The sequence below is a fragment of the Mizuhopecten yessoensis genome, unplaced genomic scaffold (genome assembly GCF_002113885.1).
Source record: "Mizuhopecten yessoensis strain PY_sf001 unplaced genomic scaffold, ASM211388v2 scaffold11105, whole genome shotgun sequence".
NCBI lineage: Eukaryota > Metazoa > Mollusca > Bivalvia > Pectinida > Pectinidae > Mizuhopecten > Mizuhopecten yessoensis.
Window position 1 is genome coordinate 474,351 of NW_018408882.1, and position 13,844 is coordinate 488,194.

The 13,844-nt window shown below is 33.7% G+C and overlaps 1 protein-coding gene across 1 annotated transcript in view; it reads right to left on the reverse strand.

Annotated features, from left to right (window-relative positions):
• Window positions 1–11,394, reverse strand: part of LOC110465903 (F-box-like/WD repeat-containing protein TBL1XR1-A) — a 51,849-nt gene extending 40,455 nt beyond the window's left edge. The window contains exons 1-2 of the mRNA XM_021522053.1: window positions 11,082–11,394; window positions 10,418–10,560 (exon numbers count right to left, since the gene is read on the reverse strand). Coding sequence (XP_021377728.1) covers window positions 10,418–10,475 — 58 coding nt within the window. The 5' untranslated portion in view covers window positions 10,476–10,560; window positions 11,082–11,394. The remainder of the gene's footprint in view (window positions 1–10,417; window positions 10,561–11,081) is intronic.
• Between the last annotated feature and the right edge of the window lie 2,450 nt (window positions 11,395–13,844).

Below are 13,844 nucleotides of genomic sequence, written 5' to 3' on the forward strand. Positions count from 1 at the left end.
CCGCCCCGTTGAAAATAATATTTAATTCAAATTATACGAAACATATATACTATAAGACCTAATAAGGGCGCCAGGCACCTTTTATCGACAAGTGGGACATACATGTCACCCTTTATTAGACACATTTTGCCTTCAAACAACATATATACCTCGAGCTCGGACCTCCACATTTTGCCTGGTAATTAGGACAGGAATATGTTCTGATCTCCTTCACAAGTTATATCCCTAATAAAGTAATCACTTTACATGTATTATCATTATCACTTTACATGTATTATCATTCTGAAAGACGACTTTGGTCAGGAGATTGTGTTCAATCACTGCAGGAAGCCTTTCAAAATTTCTGTTCAATTGCTGTCTGAACTGATATATATATAGCCTAACAAACTTTTTAAACACTTCCAGAATTATAAAACCAGGAGCAGAACAAATCCAGAATTTTACAATAATCATTTGAATATATATATTACTATTCAAGAGCTGAAGATTCCTGATGTGCCCTCATTAGATCAAATATGGTATATATATATATATGACAATTTATGTAGTGTTATATAATACAGTAGTCATATTGCTAACACAGATCTTGCACATACATGATACATATATATATATAGATGTTTGAACAAGCATCACATGTTTTAAAATGCTCATTAAAAAGTCATGCATATATATATGTACCAAAGTTCATATTGTGTAGATATGTGCTGTCTGCATGTATGCTTAGCAATAGACAAACATTCAGCAAATACCAGCCAGCAGCTGTATATATGTAAACAAGACTTGTGTATCTATTTATATAAGAACCAGAAGTGCTGTGTTCAGTATAAACGCATTACAACGTTAACCCTATAAGTTAACAATCATGCATACGTAATAATGTACTACACCATATATATATATATGTATCCTGCAATATCCGCATCCACATTTATACTCATTAAATATTAATCTTATTTTAAATGCTTATTCATTGTCCTGTGACAAGCCTGCAGCCATCTAATTTGAATCTGAACTTGCATATGTAGGCCCCAAGGCATATTTAAGAAACAATCAACATATTATATGTGCATCTATTATGGTAAAATGTATAAAAGGGGTGGGAAATATTAATGTTAAAAATAAAATTGACGAAAGCTGCTTTGTCTTCGATTATTTTTCGATTATTTTTGGATCCCGAGTTACAATGTACATCTATAATAGTTATATACAAACACATGTGGATTATATCTATTCTACCATGCAAAATGAAACGAAAGTTCGTTTTCCTATCTAGCTCAATACACCTCGAGCTCAGCGTCCATACACCTGTACTATGCGATGCAAGGTGACAAATCATTTAAATAAGAGTTCCTTTTGCACTTACAAAGAAAAAATTCACAAGCTGCACATTTTCATCATTGCTGGCACTGTAGGCCGTTTCCTATTTTACCTGTTTAATCTGAATATATTGGAGAAGGATTTTACATTAATATTTGCTTCATAATTTGATTATACCCCGCATTGAAACAATTTACCATTAAAAATACTAGAAATCTTTTGAAAGCATTAGGCTTGTTTATATATTTAACAAAATTGTGTGGACAATCCTACTGGGAACTTGAATGGACAATTCTACTGGGAACTTGAATGGACAATCTTACTGGGAACTTAAATGGACAATCCTACTGGGAACTTGAATGGACAATCTTACTGGGAACTTGAATGGACAATCTTACTGGGAACTTGAATGGACAATCCTACTGGGAACTTGAATGGACAATCTTACTGGGACCTTGAATGGACAATCCTACTGGGAACTTGAATGGACAATCCTACTGGGAACTTGAATGCAATGAACGGCGATCCAGAATTGTAAGACCGGCTTCTTACAAGAAGTTTTATTTAGTGAAATCCCTGGGGCACCCACATTGGAGCAAATTCCCTCCTTTCGTCAAATAAATTGATATACGTACACGTGCACATGATCAGTCTTTCTCATCATTTGTATAACTTCAGTAAATACACACATGTACCTATATATTATTCTTCAGCATTTTTCTTTAATGTACATAATCTTTGATATTAAAGTCTAGAAGATAATGTTCAAGTTGTTATTGCGTTATCCATTATCATCTTTTTCATACCAATTTACCTTCATTTACAAGCACAACTTAGTACCGATCACATCAAGCTACGTCTATAAACCTGAAGGCTGATTTCAGACAGCTGAAACCACTTTGAGGGTTTATATGAACCGAGATGACTCGATAGATAGCTTATTTTATCATAAAACTTTTGGAAGAAATAATTATAAACACATAAAAAATTATTACAAGGACTTAAGCAAGTCTTACTTTTTCTGACTGGTTTTCCTTACCTACAATATGTTTATATATCCCTGCATCAATATTTTCCAGTCTAGAAATTTGATGAACAACAGCTGTGTGTATGTCGTGTTCCAAAAAGATCAAAAGGAAGCACATTATTACATTTGACAGCTTATAATGTCGGAGTAGGCTATGTAGACCTTACTGTTTGTGCTTTCATTCACACCTATATTTGAATATTTAAGGATATGTTATCTTAAGCTTATGTACATGCTATAAGAGTAATTTCCCTTATACATTCTTATTAAACTGATTTCACTCATTAACAGATTGATCATTGTAAACTTAACCGCAATAATTCTGCTGTACCTTTCAAATGTCTTCAATTAGCTCGAGCTTCATCATCCATAGTGTACAATTTAATCACGATTCCATATACATATCGCAATATTAGCGCCACATTTAGATTTTTGGACTCAATTTCCATACACTTCAAATAAAAAATAAACCTTTGCAAGTTTCAACACTTTAAATTTGAAGTAAATGGAGATTTGAAGATCCTGAATTCTTGCATTATTTCAACCAAAATTTGGATCACGATGCGGCGACTCATGTAAACTTTATTTGCAATTGGTAAATAATTGTTGTTCAATCGCCCTTGATTGTGCAAAGTTTCCTGTCTTGAAAATCCTTTTCTATTTCACTCACAAGTTCATCAACTTTTTAAATATATATATATACTTGGAACTAAAAATTGTTTACTTTCAATTGAAAGTTTGCCAGAGCATTTGAAACGGATCATCTGCCATAAATATTTTATGAAAATTGTTTCTTTCTTGCTGTTGGTATATATAGGTGCAGAGAATAGCCAATCAAAATGATCATCTTTACTTTCAGTTGAAATGGCCTTCACTAATAGTCTAATCCTGCCAAACCGAAAAATCCTGCAAAATCTATTGTGATTAAAATCAAGTGCATTAAGGTGACTCATACACAATGCCTCCACAACTAGCCAAGTTCACATAACATTCATAGTTCATAATATCTTTTTCACGTTTTAGATTGTCAAACTCTTTTGCAAAAAAGATCAATTTACAGCAGGACAAGTAGCATATATATATATATACTTATGTCCTTCAGTCACAGCAGACCTGTGTCATTGCATGATGTTCAAGAATGTATACATATTTAATATTAATATGCTTTCCAGCAGAAAAAAACAGATAACTTGAAGGGTGCTGCTGCCTCATTGTGAAGCAGCTGCTGCGATACATGTATATATATGTTGAATAAAGTTCACCAGATCCTTGCCAGAACTGCATCTTGCCAATGAGAAGTGTTGTTGCATTCTCAGTATTATATCGACAGACTTATATATATATCCACATGTGTATGTTATGCAATCAACCATTCAAGCAAGTGCAAAAAGGACATACACTGTATTTGTGTGGTGTTTCAGCATGCCAGGATATATATACATTAGTACTAGCTTTTGTTAAAGAACTTTTTTTTTCATGGTTTTGGACATTGTCGTACAAAATTTACCTGTATATGTTATATATATGTATTACATATTAAACTCTTAACTTTTCAGGCGCTTTCAATCAAAAGATGCAGTGGAAATTCAAACAAGTTTTAACTTTATCAAAAAATGTCATCAAACACTTTGAAGAATTAACTGATGACAAGTATGTTTAGCATTCAGGGGTGTAAAAACATTCAAAGCACATCCCGCGGGTAAATGACCTGGAAATATAAGTGCTATTTGCCCCCATGAAATGCATATATATATTATAAAGTTTTAAAAAAATGGGTTTTTGGAAATAATAGGACTTTTCATGAAATATTTTAGGCGTTTTTTCTCCGTAATTGTAAATGATATATAATATCAATTATTTACTATTAATTGCAGTGATTGATGTATTTGTCTTTATTTTCTTTTGTTTAGATTCTTTACTTTTGCTGATTTTTTATTTCCTGAAATCCGGGTCAGGATTAGTCCAGTTGTTAGTCAACAAAGCAACTTCCTGTTTGATAAACAAAGACGCTTAAATTTTCAGGCCAAAACAATGTCCTCCAGTTGTTACCTATAGCGAGCTTGTACTATACAATAATTAAGTAAATTTATCCTTATTTAACCACGATCCCTATTGCAGAATGTATCTTAGCTGGATCTTCAGTTATTTTCATCAGCCTGCCCTTTAAGTCTGAAAATTGTCAGAACTGATGGAAAGACCGCCAATCGTCAGAACTGATGGAAAGACCGCCATTATTCAATCGGCAATTTTTTCCCCAATATTAAGAATAGAGTTGTTTTTCATGAATTTTTGTTGTTTCATAATTGTTTGAATGTATTCCACTACAGCCAGTTAAGATAGTTATTTATTCACATCCAGTTAAGGTAAATAACGAAGCAATACATGCAAAAACATTTTTAAGAAACCAGTCTATTGCTTTTTTGCATTTGTGCCCGAGTGCTTAAACCGGTTGTCCCGGACGCAGGGCAAGTCGTTTTTATCAGCCATGGACTAGAAATTTCTAAGGAAAAAAATATTATTAGGATCCACATACAAAATGTATTTATATAACTATTCGGCATAAAAAATTTGATCAATACAAAAAGGCTGTCCCCTTTCCCACTGTCTAGATCTGGATATGGTTGAATTGGAGCCCTGTTAATGAATAGAAAATTTAATGTTCAGGCTTTTAATGCTTAGAAAAAATCTAGGCATGTCATTCATGGAGTGAACAACAAAGGCAGACTGTCTAGATGGTTTCAGTGATATCGCCAATGATTAATAGCATAAACACAACTCCTGGTGTATGTATGGCCTGGTATAACTACTTTTATCTCAGATGATGTAAGAGACTTGCCAAGCAACCTGATCACAAATGTTCTACAGTCTGTTTCAGAAAACTACTTATAGTGTGGCAAAAAATGTACACCCTGTTATATTACAATGTGGGTTTCAAGTTTGAGGGAAATGCTGATTTTAGTCAGCTGAAACTTTAAAGTGTTACCTGACGTACCGTATATATCATGCAATATGCCCAGAGGGCCAACACATGATCTCTTACTGAAAAGAAGGATGGGCATGTTACTGGAAAACGGAAAAGCTTTTGTTGCTAACTGCAATATATATTGGTGGGCTTATTAGCAAGCATGTGCTTATTGAAATGATTGATTGATAGATATGGTAATTCATACAGCACTACATTTCAATTCAGATAAACTGTACTATATATATACAATATACATTGGATGATTCACATGTAACTTCTCAATTTGAACAAGGGTCTATTATTGATTTTGATTTTTCTAAAGTTATATTTTAAAACTGGACACAATTAAATTTTCAACAATTTGTAACAAATATCTACAACTGTTATATGAATACTCATTTTACAACCTTGACTTGTATTTCGCAATTTTAAGAAGATATAAATTTGATTAGCCAAGGAACAACCAAGTTATTACCCCGGTAATCTGATTTGAAAATTTGAAGCTTTTCTGTCTTTAAACCTGATCTATAGAAATTACGACACAGGCACAGAAGTACATACACTGTACATACCAGGTAAAGACTATTATATTAGTTAAACAAACAGTGAAGTACTTTGGGTTTGTCAAGGTAGTGGGTGGGTACATAGATTATCAGTGGTCTGAAAGTACAAGCCCGGCTCACAGTGTACAATAAAGCTTGTTGTGAATTGGTTTACACTGGCCTGGGTTTTTTCTATAGCCACCAAGTCTGCCAGGTATTCTTGTACTTGATCTTTGAATAACCGTTATGAAATAAATTGTAGAGTTGCGACAATGAAACACAACGGGACAAATATGGGTAAACATTCACTATTTATATATATGCTGCATTCGTTTTTAAAGTGGGGATCGAGAGGGAGCTCAAGGGTCGTAGTAAAAGTTAACAACTGCAGCCTCACTTTGATTTGCTATGATAAATCCACTGTGAATCCATGGCCCATCCATCAGTTACATATATGCACTAATGGACATATAAACATATGCACGCATGCTTAAGGCCAGACAAAAAATAATTTGTTTTTCCTGTAACATGTTGGAAAAATTTAGGGTAGGTAGATATAGGTAGTTATCAAGTTTACTTTTAGAAATAAATTTATGTGATTGATATAGGAGAGTGGTCTAGACTTTAACATTGCTTCTTTGAAAATTGCCTCAAGTTTAGGGTAGGCACAAAGTATTAAGGTAGGTAAGGTTACCAGAAACACCAGAAAGTTTGGCCTTATACTTCCATGTTTTTGCAACTGTTTGACTTAAGTTTGATTTTGGTCAGATATGCAACCATATATAGCTGGAGTTTCATAAAACCATCGGGTAATTAAAAATACATCGGCTGTTTGAAACTTAATATTTATGACATTTTTTCTCTACCCGTCGCCTAGGAATGAGCCACTAATATAATACCTGGATTAATCTAATTCCAGCAGGTAATTACAAATATAAATTGATGTTAGATTGCGAGATATACATAATCCATTATTAAACACAGCTACAAAAATGTAAACAACTTACCAGGTACCAATCATGTAGTAACTAGTTAGTATACACATGTCCAGCTGTGTTTGCATGTTAACTAATTTATATAAATTAAAGCTCATTGACAAGGCTGCAGCAGGGTAACACATAACATTATTCTTACATACCTAGTCCTACCCAGTAAAATCACCCCAACACAGTGACAGTGCTAGGGTTTTGTTACCTAAATTTTACAACTGACTGTTCCTTTATGAATTAGGAAAAAAAAGCATTACATGTATTTGTATTGAATTTGGAAATATATTCTTCAGTTTGTGGTCATTTTGGGAAAATAAGGCAGTTTTTTTATCTAGGGAAAACAGCCTGTATTCGGCAGTAAAACTGAGCAAAAAAATCACTGTGGGATCCCTAGCAATTTATTTGCGTGTTATTGAAGAAAAAACAACATTTTAAATGTAACCCTATGCAAATAGTTTTAAAACAAAGTTGCTTTTTTTTAATTATTATATTTTGTTGTGAATTTAAAATTTTGACTAACCCAACAAATTCCTTATGCAGTGTGTAATGTCTCCATCACCAGGGACTTCAATTTGAATAGAAAAAACACAGCCCACATAAACTGTTAAATTACGTAATGAAAAATTGCTAATTGCACAAGTATAGATTATCTGATAGTTTTGTTCGTATATAATGATGTACATCATATAGGAACTTGAGCAAGTCTAACAAGGAACGGGTTCTGTAAACATGTCCTAAATATATATATATACTGCTGATGTTCTTTATTATAATTAATATTGGGACTTCTGCAAGTCTGACAGGTTATTTACATGTATACAAATTCCCTGGACCATGCACTGACAATGACTTTGTCCAACGAGAATAGTACGTACCTGTGATCACCGACTTAGACCTAATCTGATTCCATGCTGTTATCTATGACATAAAACTAGTTATCTTTCCAATTTAAGTTTAATATCACAGGATATTCAAGTCACCTTCGTGGCTGATGTCTGCCTCATGTAATTATTTCAGTGTCTCATCAACAGCGTCCAACGACTTTTGGATGTAATTGTAGGTGATTTTTTTGCTCAGTTTTACTGCCGAATACAGACTGTTTTCCCTAGCTTAAAAGTGCCTTATTTTCCCAAAATGACCAGAAACTGAATATATATTTCCTATTTCAATACAAATAATGCTGTATTTTCCCCATTCATACAGGAACAGGCTGTCTGATAGCTCCAGATCTTTGCAGTCATGTCTGAGGATCACTGCAGTGATGTTTGATCATGGTTTCTAGACACACCTCTAAATCTCTGTACTTCGACAGAGAGCAGAGCATTCTCTACAATTCTACATACATTTCTTCTGTCATCGCAGGATCAAAATCTTGGGAGTTTTATAAATTGTTACCCTCCTTGAATTGAGAACAAATAAAGGCATCTAAAATCCACTTTTTGAAAGAATTTCTTAATGCCCTTTTGTTTTAAAGCATCTTCTAGGAAAATTATGCATAAAATTGTGTTCTGTTAGGATAACCAGGGACGTATAGTGAAGGGGATTAGCAACTCCCTCTTTGCTTTACCAATTTTATGACACGTCAATCTAGACTTACCTCCCCCTGATTCAGGAGCAGATAGCGAGCGCCACCTATCTCAATTTTGACAAACCAAGATGGCGTCGATACCGCTTCGTTAGATTACAGAAGTTGGCGTGAAAACAAACCAATCGTGAGAAGTGTTCTTACGTCTTTTGTTTATCCCATTGTTATAAACTGATTGTATTACTTATAATTGATAAAATCTGTGGTATCATATTAATTGATGTCTCGTTTTTGGGGTATATTTTTCTATTTTTAAACGCGTGGTTCAGAGTATTGTGGTGGGCGTCGATAGACAAAAATGCGGGATAAAAAAAAACTGCATGTATGTGAACCACCTCACTCCAAAAGTATTTGACCGATCTTTTTTAAATTAGCAGCAATAGAAAGCAGAATATTTTTGATAATGTCCCAACCTATTTTAAATGCAAATAATATAATTTAACTTGTGTTATTTTTGTGTCAAAAAGAGTAAATATCAGCATTATTTTTCACTGGAACGTAAATCATTATTGCGAAAGTAGTTGGTGACTGCTCACTGTTTTGATTAAATTTTATAAACTATCGTTTATATTTTTTAAAACAATTAATATCAATAAACAGCTGAGTAATTTCTATGTTAAGTAGGCCTGATTTGATTTGCATTACTTGGAACTATAGCGATGTCACAGATGAAATTACTTGTCTGGTAACAAAGGACACGTGTTGGTTAAAAACCGTAAACAAAAATGCGGGATAAAAACCCCCACATATTTGTGAACCACCTCACTCCAAAAATATTTGACTGATCTTTTTTAAATTAGCAGCAATAGAAAGCTGAATAATTTTTATAACGACCCAACCCATTTTAATTGCAAATAATATAATTTAACTTGTGTTATTTTTGTGTCAAAAGTGTAAATATCAGCATTATTTTTCACTGGAACGTAAATCATTATTGCGAAAGTAGTTGGTGACTGCTCACTGTTTTGATTAATTTTATAAATTATCGTATTTTTTTTTAAAAACAATTAATATCAATAAACAGCTGAGTAATTTCTATGTTAAGTAGGCCTGATTTGATTTGCATTATTTGGAACGATAGCGATGTCACAGATGAAAATACTCATCTGGTAACGAAGGACACGTGTTGTTAAAAAACGTAAACAACCGGAAATGTTAAACCCAACAAAAAAGTATCGCCTGCATTCGGGGATCAGCTCATTTCAAAAATACTTCATTTTGAAATTTACAGCGATAGAAAGTTGAATAATTTTTTGATATGTAGTACTAATTTTTATGGCAAAAAATAACAAATAACTTGTGCTGTGTTTGTGTCAAAAAGTGTCAATATTAGCATTATTTTCACTGGAACGTGCTTTACGAAATGTGATTTGTTGTAATAGCCACCAACACAGCCGAAAGGCTAGACATAGTGGCAACGATAGCCCTATCCCTGGAATAAAATGAGGACCTACTAATACACAGTCCCAATCAGGGCTAACCGTTATCAAAACACTTCCATCTCGGCGAGATTTTAACGCTAGTGCGCAAGCGCGGGCTGATCGAGAGGGGCTCTCGATGACTTGGCGGTTCGGTGAACAAACACAAAAGCGACGTGCTATAGAATCTTGACTGGGGCAGAGTTGCCAATCCCCTCTATATACTATCCCTGGGATAACCATACATTTTTTTTCATACTGCTAATTTTAGGATATTCCCATCTAATTGCGAAGAGGAATGTAAAAATCTCAATGGTGCAAGATTTATTTACATCATTAAAAAGCTGCAAGTGTATCCATTGCAATACTGAAGTGTCCTGAACAATATGGGATAAACATAAACCATTTTGCGTTCTAACCTGTGGGCTGATTTTGCAATACAACTTCGCACAGTAAACATAAAGTTTATGATAGACTTTCATGCAAGTGTACAGTTGCATATTAAGCTGAAAATGTTTTTATGTAGGACAAATATATACATGTATTTTTTACACAACATGGGTGCATTTACCTGATTCCTGTAAATATCGATATACAAGAAAGTTAATTTCATCACTGCTGAAGCTCATGGCTATATTAAACAGTAGCTAAATTGAGGAAACATCCGTTCTGTGTCATCTGACCCTCCGTAACATTCCTCTGGAAAGACACCACCTGAATAAAGTAAAACATTTGTCAACATCAGATTCGAATTCACTGTTGTATTTTTAAAGAACAGTAAAATCTGTTTATCTCACTTCCATTTCAGCAATCAGATATTCAATAAATCATTTTCTGTTATGTACTTGGCGGTACCCGCGTGTATTGTCAATTATTTGAAACGACCTATAACCAGGCCATTGGCACAAATGTGAAATGCCCTATACGTGTGATGCAAGTTTTCTGAAACAATCTATAAGCATACTTTACACAGATAAATCCTAATTTTTCATCAACAGATCGATGTCTCTTCCATGTCTTAGACAAATTTGTTTCTTTTAAATGTATGTTGATGGCAGATCACATCATCCAGTGTCATATAAATTGATAATGAACCGTGAAAACGAAAGTACAATAGGTAATGCAGCAAAAACAATGCATGTATAGTTTTCTTACGAATTTGAATGTATTTAAATAGACAGTTCCACAAATATCAACTTAAACATATAAATATACGAATTGGCTGATATACTCACTTTTAGTGTGACGTATTAAACATGTAGCACTATAATAAACGTACGAGATGGTTTATAGAAACAGACTTTAACTCCCAGGCTAATATTCACTATACACCTGAATTATAATCACGCGTACTCCGTTTGTAGTCAAAATTATCAGTGAAATTTATAATATATAGTCACCAAATAATTGAGTTATATGTTAGTGTAGCAAACCGCACAATAATTCCCAGATTAACATGAGAAATATACATCTGTAATCCAACGAGTCGTCAGTCCATCAACTATGCCGACAATGGCGGAAGAAGTCTGTCGCACTACTTTCTGATCAGCGGAAGTTTAAAAAATTTAATCAGGCACATATGATTATTAGAAATTGTACACTTAAATATTTTGTTATAGTTATCTATCCTTAATAATTGTTTCATAATCTTCATGTATTGGTAAACAAAAATGTGTATACAGTAATAGTTAATCACTGCGGAGCGATATATGAAAAAAAGTTCAGGTGCGTATTTACCGCTCACATGTCGTGACGTCAGCCGCTAAAAAAACTGAAGATGAACTCGCCTATGCTATGGGAAAACAGGGTGTGGCACAGATACATACATTAACAGGTTGATATAATCATCCATTCAGAACGGTTTGTTTCCCCTGATTTCACGTGGGATTTAACGTATTTACTTTATTTAAGACAAAACGCACCTGTTTTAACCCATCTACTCTCTTCTTACAATAACCTGACTGTGACATTTTATTGGGATACACATCGTATAATAACCTCAATATTGGAATAACCCTGATGTATACAAAAGCAAATGTGAAGGTCGTTCCCTGACACTATTAATATCCCTCAGTAGCGTCCTAGTTTTTTTTCTATTTTGCAACCTAATGCGGTTACCACTACAAGTAGCTGTGAATGGAAGACGCCAATACCGTAACAAAACTATCAATTTTTAACTAATCACCACAAGCTCCGTATCTGAACCTTGCAGTGTTTATGGATATGGACAGACATTAATTCGTAGATGTACATGCAGCATGATTTGTCAACTTACAACTTGTCAATTTGTAGGCTCTGATACAATGTATGTAGACTTGCTCAAGTCTGTTATAATTCTAATTTGCGATTTTTTTTCTTACTGCAATCTTCTTTTGTACATGGACAAACCTTGGGAATAGCTGTGTACACATTCTACACATTTTTTTTCAGAATAAAATTATGAAATGTCTTAGTATTAGAAATACAAATTTGTAGATAAATTTGCTGTTTTCTGCGGCTCTCTAGTGTTTTGGAATTTTTCTCAACATTATTATTGAGCTTCTCCTGAGAACCATACATTTTCCATGCGCTATCCAAATTGTTATGTTTACCCAGATTGGTACACTGTAAGCAAATGATTCAAATCGTACATGAAAATTACATTTGTGCATTTTTCCTTTTGTTTTCCCCACCAAATAGTGTTGTATTCAATCATTTTAAGAGTGCATGATGACTTTGAAGTAAGCATGTCAGAAAATAAGTCAGACGTGTCAGAAAAACCAGAATAAGGGACGCATGAAGGATTTTGGAAAGGGTAATTATAAGCATGTTTAAATGCAACGGTCCATATAATCGAAAATTAAATATGTTTTAATATGAAAAAAAAAGTTGCAACCTGCAAACTAATAAATCGAAATAACATTTTCATAGCCTTTGGTAAGTTATACCTTTTCGTCGTTCTAATAGAAACGGAATAAAACTAGAAATTTTGCCCGCCCTCATTTGGAGCCCTTTACCTCACTTTTGGATAAAAAAATATCTCAAGATAAAAATGTCACGTTCACCCAATTATCTTTTTATTCGTAATGACAATGACAATTGTTTTATTTTCATAAACAATACAGTATTGTAAATTAATTATGTCATTAATATCGGTAATAGATTTAGTCAATGAATTCAATTCATGTTGTGTTACATAATTGAATAATGTATGATATTAAAATGTGTTTGGGGTTTCATAATAATATCTGGACATATATGTTTTCTCCTACTAATGAGAGTTGGTTGATGTGTACACCTATTTCTATTAAATAACATTAACTACATAATCTATTTTCACGTGGTATATTGAACCACCTACCACTTTCTATTGGTAACTTAGTATTTCATGTTCTTAATTTACAATACGCTTTGGCTAGTTTCGGAGGGAGTTCTAGCAGTTCTAACTTTCCTCTATGTCTCTAGACCTCTCAACTCGGTCTCCCTAACTTAACCTTCTTTATTCAACTCTCCAACTCTACTCTCTAACTCAACTCTCCAACTCCACTCTTTCTTTTTCTCCCAAACTTAAGCAACCTTATTATCTGTCCCTTTAGCAAAATCCTGCTACATTAAAAATGTTGTTAAGTTGGCAAAATCCTGCTAAATTTGACTCCACGGTCAGCATCAGCCTTGATGCTAGAAGCACAAACACTATGTCACAGACTGGACTTCCCCCGACCTAGACTACGGACAGTCACACTGATCTACAGATCTTAAACTATATCACAAGCACAATTATCTACGGCTACTTAGCTACTATCTTCAAATACAACTCTTGACACTGACCACGAACCAATGCTAATAAAATGCATAGAAAACCATCTGTACACTTTGAACAATTAAACGGCTAATAAATGCATACCAATAATGTCTCTATCCTGGCACGTAAATATTAAACAAAGAAATGCTTATAAATTGTCATTGTCATTGTAAAAAAAAATACAACATCAATAAAGAGTAACCTGACACGTACAGTT